This window comes from Crinia signifera, chromosome 2 (assembly GCF_055691185.1).
Source record: "Crinia signifera chromosome 2, ASM5569118v1, whole genome shotgun sequence".
Classification (NCBI taxonomy): domain Eukaryota; kingdom Metazoa; phylum Chordata; class Amphibia; order Anura; family Myobatrachidae; genus Crinia; species Crinia signifera.
In genome coordinates this window covers 317664831-317680512 of record NC_139218.1, presented here as the reverse complement: position 1 = coordinate 317680512, position 15682 = coordinate 317664831, and the positions used below count along the sequence as shown (strand labels likewise).

Below are 15682 nucleotides of genomic sequence, written 5' to 3'. Positions count from 1 at the left end.
TTGTTAGATGGCTGCAATAAATCATCTCTGCCGTACATTTATTCATGGCTATGCCGATTGCAGGAGGCATTTCTTCCTCAGAAATAATGCGGTACAGTCATGTGCACATTGTGGTGCCAATAATAATCTTGTCAACCTGGAAATAATGGTCTGTTTCTAATTCTCTTACGTAATTGTTAATTGAGTTAAACTGAAGTTCTGTATTTCTCAGAATCTAGTGGTCATTAGCAGTGATTTAAGTAGACATTTTTGTGCCCTGTGTCAGAAAGGGAATTGGTGACTATCTAATTTAAAAGGGGGGGCGTGGCCACATAATAGTACCAATAACACTGTAATGCCAATTGCACATTATGCTACACATAATGTGCTTCAGTTCTCCTGCTTATACACACAGTGCCATCAGTAGTGCCACTTACACAATGCCTCAAGCAGGGGCGGATTGGCCAAAAAATCCGGCCCGGGAAAAATCCGCAAGATGCCCACGGGAGGGGGGACATCAATCGGAGCTTGAGATCTGGCGACCAATCGCTAACTGCAGCTGCCGGTCTGTGAGCTCTGAATAGCCTGGCGGTCTGCACCACATTTAAAAAAAAAAACAACTGTTGAGTGTAGCAGTGGGCAGCAGGGAGTGCTTGTGTGGGTGATTCTGCCAGATGGTGCACCCGCAGTGCAAATGCGTTATGGGAAGTGCTTAAAGTCATCATGCAGGTGGGGGAACTAATTTCTCTATGCCACCAAATCCCCCCCCCCTCCCCCCCCCATTAGGCAGAGACAGAGACAGTGGTAGGGTTTTTTGCATCCCCTGAAAACTTGAATGCTTTTTTCTGTGAGAATTACTGTACAGTAAAATACACTACTGGCATGGCCCTGGTCAGTATAAATTTATATGTATTGACCAATAAATGTTGGGTAGCGTTTGCTTATGCCTATAGGCAAAACACTGCAGTCTAAGCAAGTTATACAGTGCATGCACTGTCTATCACTGCGGGCGATAGTGGCGCAGAGGACCGACAATCTCAACTGCTGTGGCATATTGTGTAAGGGGCATTATGATGTGTGGTATAATGGCCATTACTGTGTGGTATAATGTGTTATGGGCATAACGTGTCCAGCATAATGTGTAATGGGCATTACAGTGTGCTGCATATTGTGTAAGGGGCATCATGATGTCTTGCATAATGGGCATTACTGTGTGTGGTATAATGTGCTATGAGAATTACAAAGGTATTTTTATGTGGACACCCCCCTTCCCCATGAAGCCACGCTCATACTTTTTTGCCACGTGTGTTTGAACTGGTGATGGGGCAGTCAGCAATTCCCTTTTTGGCACAGGGCACCAAAATTGCCAGTTACGGCACTGGTGTTGTATAATGTAATATGGAATGGGAGTACTATTGTGTGGCCATGCCCCTTCCTTGTGAGATCACAAGTCTTTCTTTCGGTGTGCACTGTCCCAATGTAAAGTGTGGAAGGGCTCAAATTTATATTTTGCAGTGGGGGCGCCAAACACCCTAGCACCGGCCCCGCTGATGGGCTCACTCGGGGCCTTAATTAGCCTTGTAATTCAGTTAGTAAATTATCCTGTGTTTTCTTTTCATTATTTTACTAAAGATGTGCCAATCTCTTTCATTGCCACATTTTGTGGGAGAATACATTGATAATAATACTAGTTTAAAAGTATTTTGCAGCCCTTCATCTCCAAAAATAAAAGTCCATTTAGCTACATTTCATACAATACTGGTTATTTTAAAAACCTGTTTTATGAGGTTGCTCTTTTTCTTTTTTGAACATGCAAAGCCAATTTTCCCCAGTACTCATTACATGTGGTAAATAATGTAATCGCTGCAGATAACAGAGAATACCATATTCTTTAGAAGTGTGGAGCCATTTTATTTCTTTACAGAGATTGTTCCACATTGGGTAATTACTGTATAATGCAGTACAGGGACACTCCGGGAAATTGTAGCTTTTTAAAATAAGAATGTAGAGTCCTGTATTTAAGCTGAGCTGCAACATTCTTAGAATAAATGTGGCACCCCAGCCTCGGTGCCCAAGGGGTTAAAGATTGGAGGCAGCAGAGGGCGCGGAAAGGAGCCCCCGGGCTGACTGACAGCCAAAAGGGGGACCAATAGGAGCAGGGAGAGCAGGTGTCAGCGGGGGGTCAGAGGTCCCGGAAGCGTGGTGAGCGGCGCGGATCGGGAGGAGAGAGAGAGAGGCAGCGTGGCGCCCCGACTTGGAGCGGAGAGGAGTGCGGCAAGAAGAGGTACGGCGGGAGCACAGCAAGGAGACAGAAGACCGGCCGGGAGACAGCCAGCGCCGGAGCAGCACTAAGAAGACGCCGCGAGGTGAGAGAGGAGCGACGTCAGTCACGGAGGAGAGCCCAGCAGAGCAGGAGCGCGCGGCTGAGTGTGGCAACGCTGCAGTAGCAGCGCCCACACTAGCAGCCCTCCTGCAAGAAGAGGACCGGCGCCAGTCGACACAGACGCCAGGGGACCCGATCGCTACGGGCAGGAGCCTGCACCTTGCTCCTGACTACAGGTATCCCACGTGCTAACTGCCCAACGTCCACTCCCTGCCACCAACGCAGCATACCCTAAAGGGCACCCCTTGGCTTCCTCAGAGTGTCCCAACGTCCACTCCCTGCCACCACCGCAGAATACCCTAGAGGGCACCCCTTTGCTCCCCCAGAGCACCCATCGCCCCAGAACCCCCGGAGTATGGCACCCCATCCAGCCCTGCTATCTCACCTAAGCCAGTACCCAACCAGGACCACCGGACACAGAGGGGACACTTAAAGCAAAGTGAGGGCGGCACCCATCCGCCACCTACACCATTGGGGTGCCCCGTATTAGTCCCACCAAGCGAGTGGGGTACCCTTTAATCCCAACAGCACATTGTTGGGGAGTTAATCTGTATGTGCTGTAAAAGACGCTGCTAGTACTTCACCTACCTAAAATGGAGGACACTGCCATCCTGTGGCCAAAGTTGTTATTATCAAGCATCAGTCCTTTTCCGGATTTACAGTTAGTGTTCAACTGCCCACTCAGGGACATATGCTAGAGTGTACACCAGGAAATAAACTCACTCAGTGACTGTGTTGATAGGATTCAGCCTTAAGTTATAGTATATGTCGCCTCTCATCTGCATTGGGTATGTTTAGTATATTTGGTGTTCAGTAGCTATATTGTAATAGGTGGCTAGTGCCGCCTATGTTGCTGCGTAGCCGAGTGGGAGTACCGTTGCCCAAAGGACCCAGTTGGCGGTCGGTGGGAGTAGTCTTCCCACTCTCCAGTGATACTGGAAAGTCATGTTGTATTTATACTTGAAGTTTAATGACCCGGCTCGGGTGATAATCCGCTAGGCGGGTATAGATTGTTATTACAGAAGTGAACGGTTAAGTCCCCTTACTGTCATTTGAATGTGTGTCAATTGTCTATCTTTATTTTGCCGCTAAATAAAACGTAAGAAGTTGCACCCACTGGGCGCCTTGCTTGAGTCCTTAGGGAGGTGTGTTCTCGACGGCCGACACGGTGAAGAATCGGTGTGGAACCAGAGGATCCAGCGACTCAAGGTAATCATCTACCCCCCCACCGGCGGCGTGTCACACTTGGCGTCAAACCGAACAGGATACGAGTCGGCTGAGAGGACAACCAAGCAGGGAAGATGGAGCAACAAGCTGCACAACCGGCGGTACAAGCACCGGCGCAACCAGCTGCGCCAGCGCAAGGCAGAGAGATACCAGCACCCGGGGATGAACAACAAGGACAAGCCACTGCTGCACCAACCACCCAAATCACGCTCCCTTACTACTTCGGGGCATCATGGTTGCCCAGCTACAGCGGAGACAAAAAGAAGGCACCGGGAACCACATTTGCGGAGTTCAAGAGGGGAATGGAGTCAATATGCCTACTGTATACCCTGCAGGAACAACAGAAGATTCAGATCCTAATAGGACAACTGACCGGATCTGCCCTCCGTGAAGTGAGGTCATGGGCACCCGAACACAAGACGACGGTAGCACAGATACTAAAGAAGCTATCCTCCACCTTCGAGACGCGAAGCCTCCCAGAACTCAAATTGAAGTTTTACGGAAGAAAACAACGAGCGGGCGAGACGCTGAGGGACTATGCTCTCAGCCTACTAGAAATGAGTAAGGCGATACAAGCCCTCGACCCAGAAGAGATGAGGAATGTGGATGAGACACTGATAGTTCAGCTGATCGAAGGAGCCGGGCGAGAGAGCATACGGGCACCACTGAGGCTGTTGCGAAGGCAGATGTCGGGTGCGACCTTCGCCGACTTCAAAGACGCCGCCATTGGGGTGGTCGGGACACAGGATGAAGCAGGAAAGGAGTACCCTGAATTACTAGGGTTGCACGAACAGCCGTACTCACGGAGAGCCTTCCCTACCAGCCCAGATGGGGCAAAGAACAACAGAGACACAGCCATACGGGCCGCACAGAACGTACCGGACGACCAGTTCAAGGTTCTACAAAAGCAGATTGAGAACCTCACCGTCAGCATGGCAGAGATGCAGGGGGAGATACGCCAGCGACCCGGAACACCGGGAGTAGACCCAGACACGGAGGAATGGTGGGCCCAGTACGTAGGACAATGCCCGAGGATCAAAGTGCTGATCAATGGGATAGAGACAGTGGCCATGATAGACACCGGGTTGCAAGTATCCATGATACAACTACCCACCCTACAAAAATACTGGGGAAAAGAAGTACCATTTAGACCGCCCCCCACGCAGGTGAAAGTGGTCGCTGCCAACGGCCGAGAGGTCACCTGCAACGGGTACTGGGAGGCTGACCTGAAGATCGGACGAGCGCACTTATCCAAACAGGGGTATTTGGTGATCACCTGTGGAGAAGGAAAGGTTTCCCCCATCATCCTGGGTATGAACATCCTAAGAAATTGCCCTGAAGAACTGATTTCGGCCCTAAAGCAGGAACTGGTTGACCAAGATCAGACGGAGGAGGTAACCCTGCAGCACATCATCTGCGTCCAGAGGAGTCAGGTGGTGAAGAAAGCACTGGCCACACGGGTACGAGGAACTGTCAAGTGGTTTAACGGCCGAAGGGGATATGGCTTCATTAACCGAAATTACACAAAAGATGATGTTTTTGTCCACCGGACGGCCATAAAGAGAAACCACCCGCAGAAGTTTCTACACGGTGTCGAAGATGGCGAGACGGTGGAATTTGAGGTGGTAGAAGGAGAAAAGGGTGCCCAAGCGATAGACGTGACGGGCCCAGGTGGGGTACCAGTAAAAGGAAGCCGGTTTGATTCACACAGGCGTCGTGCCCGCAGGCGCTACCACCGGTGCCGAAGTGGGCGCTGCCACAGTAACGCCGACGCCCCCTCCCGCTTGCCTCTACACCCAGAGGGAGAGGTGGAGGATAACAGAGAGCAGATAGAGACACCCACTTTCACCAATCCAGTACCGTCCCGCGGGGAACCATGTGCACCCTGGGTGCAAGAACATCAGCCCAGATTGACTAACACAAGAGCCTTGGGCGACCAAAAGTTGGCGCAAAGTAGAGACCGCCAGAAGATTCATCCTAACCAGAATGCCCACGCTGACCGCATACCTGTTGGTACACCGGTGTTCAAAAGAAACAATCGTCGCAAGCGTAAGCTCGATGCGAAGGGGGAAGCGGACCCCTACGTGGTAGCAGAAAAACCACGGGATACAGCAGCAGCCTACGACATCACCCCGCGCGTTGGCACCCACTCCCAGCGGATCCATCAAAGTCAGAGCAAGCCGTATCTGAGCCAAACTCCAGTAGATTCCAGACCGAATAGGGAAGAGAACCCCGAAAAGGAAGATCCCGTCACAAGGTGGCCCCAGGACCCGTGGGAACTGAGGCCGAATGTCGGTTGGTCCTTGCCACTCCTTCCGAATATACCGCCGCAGACCAGTCCGAGGATCACTGAACCTGCTCCTGAGGCCGTTGGGATCGCACCCCCCTGGGACTGGAGCGAGGTGTTCAGTTTGGAGCACGCAAGGCGTGCTACCCCTGCGGTACAGAGAGTAGGTCTGCCGCTCATAATGTCTTGCTAACGGTTGTGTACTGTATATATTGCGTTAAGAACTGTAAATATGACTTATATATGTGGCCCCTCTCTGAGGACAGTAGACATTTGGGCCCAAATTCAGACCCAGAAGACTTTCTTTTCTCTGAACATTTCTGTTACCTAGTTCGATGCCCGAGGACGAGCATCATTTAAGTGGGTGGATATGTGGCACCCCAGCCTCGGTGCCCAAGGGGTTAAAGATTGGAGGCAGCAGAGGGCGCGGAAAGGAGCCCCCGGGCTGACTGACAGCCAAAAGGGGGACCAATAGGAGCAGGGAGAGCAGTTGTCAGCGGGGGGTCAGAGGTCCCGGAAGCGTGGTGAGCGGCGCGGATCGGGAGGAGAGAGAGAGAGAGGCAGCGTGGCGCCCCGACTTGGAGCGGAGAGGAGTGCGGCAAGAAGAGGTACGGCGGGAGCACAGCAAGGAGACAGAAGACCGGCCGGGAGACAGCCAGCGCCGGAGCAGCACTAAGAAGACGCCGCGAGGTGAGAGAGGAGCGACGTCAGTCACGGAGGAGAGCCCAGCAGAGCAGGAGCGCGCGGCTGAGTGTGGCAACGCTGCAGTAGCAGCGCCCACACTAGCAGCCCTCCTGCAAGAAGAGGACCGGCACCAGTCAACACAGACGCCAGGGGACCCGATCGCTACGGGCAGGAGCCTGCACCTTGCTCCTGACTACAGGTATCCCACGTGCTGGCTGCCCAACGTCCACTCCCTGCCACCAACGCAGCATACCCTAGAGGGCACCCCTTGGCTTCCTCAGAGTGTCCCAACGTCCACTCCCTGCCACCACCGCAGAATACCCTAGAGGGCACCCCTTTGCTCCCCCAGAGCACCCATCGCCCCAGAACCCCCGGAGTATGGCACCCCATCCAGCCCTGCTATCTCACCTAAGCCAGTACCCAACCAGGACCACCGGACACAGAGGGGACACTTAAAGCAAAGTGAGGGCGGCACCCATCCGCCACCTACACCATTGGGGTGCCCCGTATTAGTCCCACCAAGCGAGTGGGGTACCCTTTAATCCCAACAGCACATTGTTGGGGAGTTAATCTGTATGTGCTGTAAAAGACGCTGCTAGTACTTCACCTACCTAAAATGGAGGACACTGCCATCCTGTGGCCAAAGTTGTTATTATCAAGCATCAGTCCTTTTCCGGATTTACAGTTAGTGTTCAACTGCCCACTCAGGGACATATGCTAGAGTGTACACCAGGAAATAAACTCACTCAGTGACTGTGTTGATAGGATTCAGCCTTAAGTTATAGTATATGTCGCCTCTCATCTGCATTGGGTATGTTTAGTATATTTGGTGTTCAGTAGCTATATTGTAATAGGTGGCTAGTGCCGCCTATGTTGCTGCGTAGCCGAGTGGGAGTACCGTTGCCCAAAGGACCCAGTTGGCGGTCGGTGGGAGTAGTCTTCCCACTCTCCAGTGATACTGGAAATTCATGTTGTATTTATACTTGAAGTTTAATGACCCGGCTCGGGTGATAATCCGCTAGGCGGGTATAGATTGTTATTACAGAAGTGAACGGTTAAGTCCCCTTACTGTCATTTGAATGTGTGTCAATTGTCTATCTTTATTTTGCCGCTAAATAAAACGTAAGAAGTTGCACCCACTGGGCGCCTTGCTTGAGTCCTTAGGGAGGTGTGTTCTCGACGGCCGACACGGTGAAGAATCGGTGTGGAACCAGAGGATCCAGCGACTCAAGGTAATCATCTACCCCCCCACCGGCGGCGTGTCACATAAATGCCTCTGTTTAGTACACTTATTTTGTTTTTATTTTATTTAGGTGCTACAACAGGGTGAGGGTAATATGAGAATTACATTCAGTAATGCACATGAGATGCATTTCCATCGAACTTGCAAGATTGGAGTCTCTCACTTTACATCCATCAAATGGTATACGGTCTTTAGGTCAAAACTATTAAAGTCGACATACATTGGGTCATTGGGTCAAGCACTGAAGGTCGACAGGCCTCAGGTCGACACGCGTAAAAGGTCGACAGGGTCAATATGACGACACAAGCATAAGGTCGACATTAGGAAGCGTGACAGTCAACAGTCAAGTGCCGACAGGCGGTATTTCATACCCTACCATCCACTAGGGCGTGGATGGAGAATAGAATAGTGTGCCAAGCTTAGCGAGGCACCCTGCCGGAAGCATGGTGAGTGCAGCGCACTGATATGGTGTCCGTGTCGGCAATGTTGACATTTGGGGTGAAAACCGGCAAAAACCCATGTCGACCTTCCCAATGTCGACCTAATGCTTGTGTTGACCCTGTCGACATTAGGCATGTCGACCTTTTTCATTTGCCAACCTAGGGCCTGTCCACCTTCAGTGGTCAACACAATGTAAGTCAACCTTAATTTGGTTGACCAAGTGACCCATACTTCATCAAATGCTTTGAACTAAGCTGCAATATGCAATCAGCCAATCAGGATAAAATTAATAACACCGCCGATCATCATGACCATTACATGCGCTAGCACCCCGGAACCAAGAGACACTCCTGCTAAAAGGCATATATGAGTTACTTCCATTTATTTTGTCAGTTACATGAACACACCCTTTGAGAACTTGGCTTCAGACATAAAGAAAGGCAAGTCAACGATATACAAAAATGTAACTAGGGACATGTGTGTATTCATTCTTATTGTGCACACTGTAGGCATCTGCAGAGGAGGTGCCACAATGGGATTGTGTATAGTCCATGACCCAAAAGGGGGTGAATGTTTTTGCATTCTGGTTTCTGGGCACACCTATGGTGTATATGGGAGGGAGCCCATAACATATGTATATACAGTTTTTAAAAAATGGTGTATTTCCAAATCTAAATGAGCCCCTATGTGGAAAGAAACTAATCCCAAAATTGTACTTCCCAGCGCAGAGTAGCAGAGATTATTTTCTATGCTGTATGGTTCTGGGAATCGGTGCACCGTCCTGATACTTGTGTGGGAGGAGGTTTTATATGAAATGATTTACTTGTTTTGCCATCTTTTAAAATAAGGGAATAACATCTAAATGGGGATGATATGTACTATATTGAATGGTTTAGATGACATTTTCTATAAATATGATATTATGATGATGAATTCCATAAATGTTCAGCCTGTGATTAGTCTCCTCTATATGGTGCTCACAAATTCTGTAGCGCAGTGCAACATAAAGGATTCTATGCACTAAACCTTAATCATACATTTTATGTGGTCAAAATATATGACTTTGTGTCTCTAGGGAAGACTTGACGATGGCCACGTGATTGACAGCTCCTTATCACGAGATCCACTTGCGGTAGTCATTGGGAAAAAGCAAGTGATTCCAGGTAAGATGTGATTTTCAGTGTTTCCCTCATAGCAATTTACATTAATACTGGGTCAGAAACCTCCCAAAAAATGTTATTACTAGAGACAGGATTATATGCATTTGCATATTTGCATATGCATTTGCATATTTTGCCCATTCTCACTGGTTATTGCATATTTTATCTAAAATCTATTGATGGTGCATATTTTAGGCCCTGCCCTCTTCCCACCCGCGAGTCACAGCACTGCTTTGCCCTGTAGCTGCTGGCCAGGTAGTGATAGAGTGTGCAGCCTGGGGCAATATGTGCGCAGAGTGGGGAACCTTGGATGTACGCTATGTCTGACACTGCTCTAGGCTGCCAATCCATTTTGATAAAAGTCAGTCAGAGCAGATGCCATTACGAAGCTCCTGAACCTTTGCCTGCCCCTGGCCTGGGACTTTACACCAAGAGGCAGACTTCTGCAGCAGAGGAGGTGGGCGGAAGGGTTGTGACATCACGCGGCGCAGAGGAAATGCCGTGTCACAGTGAGTATGTGGCGCAGGGAGGAAGCCTTCCACTGCGCCGCCCTCACAGCTATGCTGACATTTGATCCATCTGCGCTTGGAGATGAGGGTCCGTGTAGTTGATGCAAGAAGAGCTTTGGATGCTGCAGCAGCCAGGAAGAAAAAAAAGTCCTGTATATAGCACTAGACAGCTGCAGATGCTGTGGGCCTAATGGGCCTATTTTGAGGTTTATTTGCAACTAAATGTATGCTGATTTTGAAATAAATATGTTAAAAATTACTTTTTTTTATTATTCAATGTAGCATATTTTAACACTTTCCATGCATATTTTAAGTATTTTTCATGCATATTTGCATGCATATTTCAAGCTTTTTTTGTTGCATATAATCCTGTCTCTAGTTATTACAAATACCTGTAGCCACAGTGCGGTTATCAAGTATTTTCCATACATAATAGATAGTATGCAGGTGATCTCTCCAGCACCTGCACTGTATATCCTGCTTTATCTTCAACACAGCATCTTACCTCTTCACTCCCCAAATCGAGATCTTTTCTCAAACATGCTTAAACAATGGGAAAATCCTCCAGATGAAAACTTCACTATCGTTGTGTAAAAGATCCAATCTATAGCCTAATCTCTCCCTAATACCAAAAGTATATTGGGCGCCAATTGATTCATTTTATCAAAAAAATAATTATCGGTGTGGTCTAATGGTTTTTCATGCTTTTTTTATTATTGCTTTTTATTCATGTATATGTATTTGTGCTGATTTTTCATGTTTTTTAAATTGATTATTCAATCGATTCAATTATCCATAGATCAATGCAGTGCGCGCTTATCTTCTATGTTGTGTTTGAAAAAAATGGGTGGTACATTATCTCCATCCACTTTATCTCTCTCCCCAAGGCTTAGTACATAGACCCCACGATTAAAGGCTAAATTGTAAGTATAGTGCTAACAGCACTGAGATAAATCAGTTTTTTTTTAATCCAGTTAGAGCTACAGAAAGTATTTCTACCATTCAAATGTAACCCTTTTAATGGCAACGTTGCTGTGAGAGAGAGCCTCAAAATATCTGATAAAAATGCCAGCGTCGCACACAGAGACTGTTCTTATAGTATAAATAAATACAAATATTGAAGTTTAGTTAAATATTGCACCCAAAAAAAGAACAGTGAGCAACGGTGGCATTTTTATCGGATATTTTGAGGATCTCACACAGCAAGGTTGGCACTCAAAGGGTTAAAATAACAGTGGCCCTTATTCTGGTTGGTGCGGTAATATCCGCGTGCGTTCGTGCCGCCGATGTTTTGTGTCTGCGCATGTCCAGAGGCGTCTCTGCGCATGTGCGAGCGGGGCGTACGGCCAAATTCCGCATGAAATGTGAACACTCCGACCAGGGGGTGGAGAGGGGCGTGAAGGGCTATTTGGGCTCATTACCATATGCATACGCCCCGCTGGGCGTACGTATGGTAATGCGCCCGTGACGCACGTGTAGGGGGCGGACATATGACATTGCCGGATGTCAGCTGCCTGCCCAGATCCCTGCTTTTGCACAGAAAAATGTCCGTGTGGTCTGAGGTTGCGGGAGCTGGTGGAACACTCGGTCCTGCATTCGATGGTCTGCGACCATCGAATGATGGGGGAGGTTCCCTTAGATGGAGGAGGCGTATTCCGTGAAAAATACACGTGCGGTCCGTTCGGCCAGCTTCTTACCGCGTACGGACGGAGTTGGCGATCCGTATGGAAGGCGGGGTTTCGCACGCACGGTCCTGGCCGCATATTCGGATCCAGCCGCACCGATCAGAATAAGGGCCTGTGAGAGAACTGATGAACGAGAAGGACTGTAGATGGCAGAGGGCGGGATATACCCACTGTGCCGATGCTCATCGCATATGTACTAACATATGCGATAAGCAATGCAAAGGATGGCTCTCCCAATAAGAGCTGCCCTTTGCGATGCTACTGCGCATGTATAACTGTAATGTGCATGCGTGGCAATGGATTAGCGACTGTTTACACACAGGATCTTTCACAAAGTTACATGTAGTCTGCATTTGGGGGAAGTAATAAGAAGGGAATAGAAAAATTTCAGCCGCGCCAGGACCGTTTTCTAGGCATGCCATAGTCAGTCACTGCAAATTGGTACACAGCTGGAGAGGCCGAGGTGTGTTAGGCAGACGCTGTATCATAGACGGTATATAGTTGGTCTGAGGTTAAATGGTGCGACCATTGTGTTCTCAATGTCCCTGCTTGTCTACATAATCAGTAGATGTGAGACGCCAGAGTGGGTGCCTCTATGCACTCACAAGGCATCTGAATCATTAACATATATATGCAATTCCCCTGCAAACTGAATCGCAGCTGTGTGTGTACGGCAAGCAGGAGGGTGGCGTGGACACAGGAGGGTGGTGTGGGCACAGGCGGGTGGTGTATGGAAGTACCAAACTTTTTCTGATCGCTGGCCGTTAACACAGTGATTGAAAGGAAGTAGGCTTATGGGGGTGGGAACCAGCCGTTTAGTGGTAACAAAAACACAGGCACATCACAAAAACACACTGGGAGTGACAAAGAAAATGCAGGCGTGCCTAGGAAAATGCTAGGTGTGGAACTCCTGTTAAGGGAGTCTTTGTGGTGTCAGTTCCAGCCAGGATATGCTGTTTTCCATCGCAGCGCCAAGTAAGTTCTGGGCTACGCGGCACCTGTGATGACTTCTGCCCAGTGTAAAAATCTATCGATGGTGAGCTTGTTATGATGGAATTTGGACATATTTACACAGGTGCAAACCAATGTGCGCCCGCAAAAATCCATTCGCACTCAAACACATTAAAAAGATCTGAATTGGGCCCTATTTAAGGTATCTCTCTGCTGTACTACTTTTAGTCAAGCATACAGAGTCCTATATACAATTTCAAATGGTTCATTGTCAGACAATGTGCTCACTGGTATGGGGCCGCACTAGCAGTGACATTCAGCTAATTCGCTTGATATCACTGTGTGTGTGTACAGCTGCCGTATTCAATCTTCTGTCTACTCAAAGTTATTATGAATTGATAAATGAAATCTAGATAAGACAGTTAATGGCTCTGTTACAGTGTACTAGATGCTGAGAACAGTTCTCATTCATTACCACAGTGTCTGCAGCAAGAGAAGATGAAACACTTTGTATTTCAGACTTGATGCTCTCTACCTTCCTCTGAACATTGTGGCAGAGCTGCAGCACTAGAAAGCCCTTTATTAAAGTGTCAGGAATGATATTTTGAAGCAGCGCTCTGGAAGAAAAAAAACATGTATTTTGATTATAGAGTCCTTGCCGGTCTCAAGTGTGAAATCATATTTTGTAGCTCTGCTCTCTAATATGAGGCTATAACAGAAAAGATATGGATTGCAAATGTGTCATTTTTCACTTTTAAAATGAACATAGATGACTGGGTAATTGTATTATTAGTATCATTTTTTCATTTCTCTCTTACCAAAGGAGTGTACAGGGTACAAGGGTCACATCCAGTTAAAGAGCTCTCTGTATTTGTGCAGTAAAAAGGCATTTTTCACATTTTCTTGACCTAGAACCTTTCCGGCAGGAACACTGGGGACCTCTTTGCTAAGCATGATTCATATGGGCCCTACACACATTGGCCTTTATTCAGATCTGATCGCAGTACAAGTTTGTTTGGAAAATTGGCAAAACCATGTCAATATCGGCATGCCGATATTGCTGGACACTGCTCGTCAATCTCTCTAGCGACAGTGACAGTGACACTGATGTAGGGGCATTTTCTAAGCGACTTTGCCAAACTAAGCAAAGTCTCTTAGAAAATTCCTTAATATCGGCATGTGTGTACATAGGCCCTATTAGTTTTGATTCTTATGAGGGTTTATATGTTATTCCTATATTTCTGTGGATTTACTCCTATACACACTCCGGAGGCTCTTATAGCATACCAACCAGTCCTGCCACATACCTTACTGTCTTTTAAATTTGTGATTTCATCCCCTTGCCCTGTTTCATTGATAACCTCCATTGTACTGTATAACTGACACCTCATCATATAAATGACACCTAGTAGCTGCTGGAACTTTAGAATTGTGGTCAGGCTGATTTAGATTGTATGCATAGATGTGAGTTCCTAAATGTAGTAGCATGGTACTTTTTTAAACTATAGACAGACCAGTGGGGTTTCCTTCAGTTCTGACGATGTATAAAATTCAAGCATTTTGCATTGATAAAAGTGTCCTTCAGCTGCCACCTGCAGGGGAAAAACACTACACGAGAGCTTTCCAGGAGTGTCCAGTACTGATACATCGCTAATCATTTGCTGCATTCTCCAGCATAGCATCACTTTCTGCCACTCCAGTATCCTTTATTTATCAATAACTGCCCATAAGTACCCCCAACTACTGAGGCTAGTCACATTAATATGTAGCTGTCAGCTAGTAATGCTTAATGTGGAGAAAGCCAGCAACAGTGATAAATGCATCTGGCATTTTCAGCGCTGTAATTAGATATTTTGGTGCCCTGTACCAGAAAGGGAATTTGCGCCCACCTCAAACTTAAAACAAAGTCAATATGCGGTTCCTAAAATAAGGAGCATGGCTTAATGGGGAAGGGCCGTGGTTACATAATAGTACCAATTAACATTACATCACACAGTAGTAGCCGTTATTCACATTACACCACACAGTGCCACTTGTACACATTGCACCAGGTAGAGCACTTATTCACATTTTACCAGATAGAACCCCTTAGGCACTTTTTTTTACCAGGTATAGGTAGGTACAATTCGCCCTGGTGGATGCACTACTATCACACCATACTTGACATCCCTCCGATTGGCCGGGAGGCTCACGAAAATCATGTCCACCTCCTGGTCCCCCAGAAAGGTTGATAAGTCCCCCGGAATGGCGGCAGCCTCCTGCAGTCCCCCCTTGGAGGGGGGTCCATTGTGGCCCTGCCCCCACTGTGTAATGACTGTAATACCGGCATTACACTGTGTGTGTGTGTGTGGGGGGGGGGGTGGCCACGATGATGCACTAGCAATGGCCACGCCCACATGTTAATGTATTGAAATAGTCCCACCCTTGCTCCACCCTCCTTGGCAACCTGCCTGATGACCCCACCCCCTTCCTCCTGAAGCCTGGCTGCTCTATCACACTGATGCTTTCCGACACCCCACAGCCTGCATCTATCACACTGACACACTCTCCCTAACCCAAGGTCTGCATTCTATTTCACTGACACGCTCCCTGACCCCGTAGCCTGCGTCTATCACACTGAAGCTCTCCCTCACCCTGCGGCCTGTGTTTATCACACTGAAGCGCTCCCTCACCCTGTGTCTATCATACTGATGTGCTCCCTCGCCCAGAGGCCTGCTTCTATCACACTGACAAGCTCCCTCACCCTGAGCTCTATCACAGCATCAGCAGCCTGAGGCCCATTGCCCCCACCACCCCTGAATCCACATAGCTCCACCCCCATCGGGTCCCACATAGCTCCACCCCCACGAGTCCCGGTAATTCCAGGAAGGTCAGCAACCCTGATATATCAGAGGTAACTAATCATTTGTGGGCCTTATTAACTGCCCAATGCCAAAAAAGTGGCATGCTGCATCTATGATCGTTTTGACCTTGAGATTTTGGGCCTAATTCCTGATCGCAGGGCAAATTTGTTCTCCAAATGGGCAAAACCAGGTTGCAGTGCAGGTGGGGCAGATGTAACATGTATAGAGAGAGTTAGATTTGGGTGGGTTGTGTTGAAACTGAAATCTAAATTGCAGTGTAAAAATAAAGC

The 15682-nt window shown here is 48.1% G+C and overlaps 2 protein-coding genes across 3 annotated transcripts in view; both read left to right on the top strand.

Moving 5' to 3' along the window:
- The window catches only part of FKBP11 (FKBP prolyl isomerase 11), a 52471-nt gene that overhangs the window by 13452 nt on the left and 23337 nt on the right, over positions 1-15682 (top strand). For both annotated transcript variants that reach the window (XM_083169072.1, XM_083169073.1), the window contains exon 3: positions 9320-9407. In XM_083169072.1, the coding sequence (XP_083025198.1) occupies positions 9320-9407 (88 nt within the window). The remainder of the gene's footprint in view (positions 1-9319; positions 9408-15682) is intronic.
- On the top strand, positions 2-9313 carry LOC146057617 (uncharacterized). Its single transcript, XM_083169071.1, has 2 exons — positions 2-7792; positions 7874-9313. The coding sequence occupies exon 1, from the start codon at positions 3664-3666 to the stop codon at positions 6067-6069; it is 2406 nt and encodes an 801-aa protein (XP_083025197.1). The 5' UTR covers positions 2-3663; the 3' UTR covers positions 6070-7792; positions 7874-9313.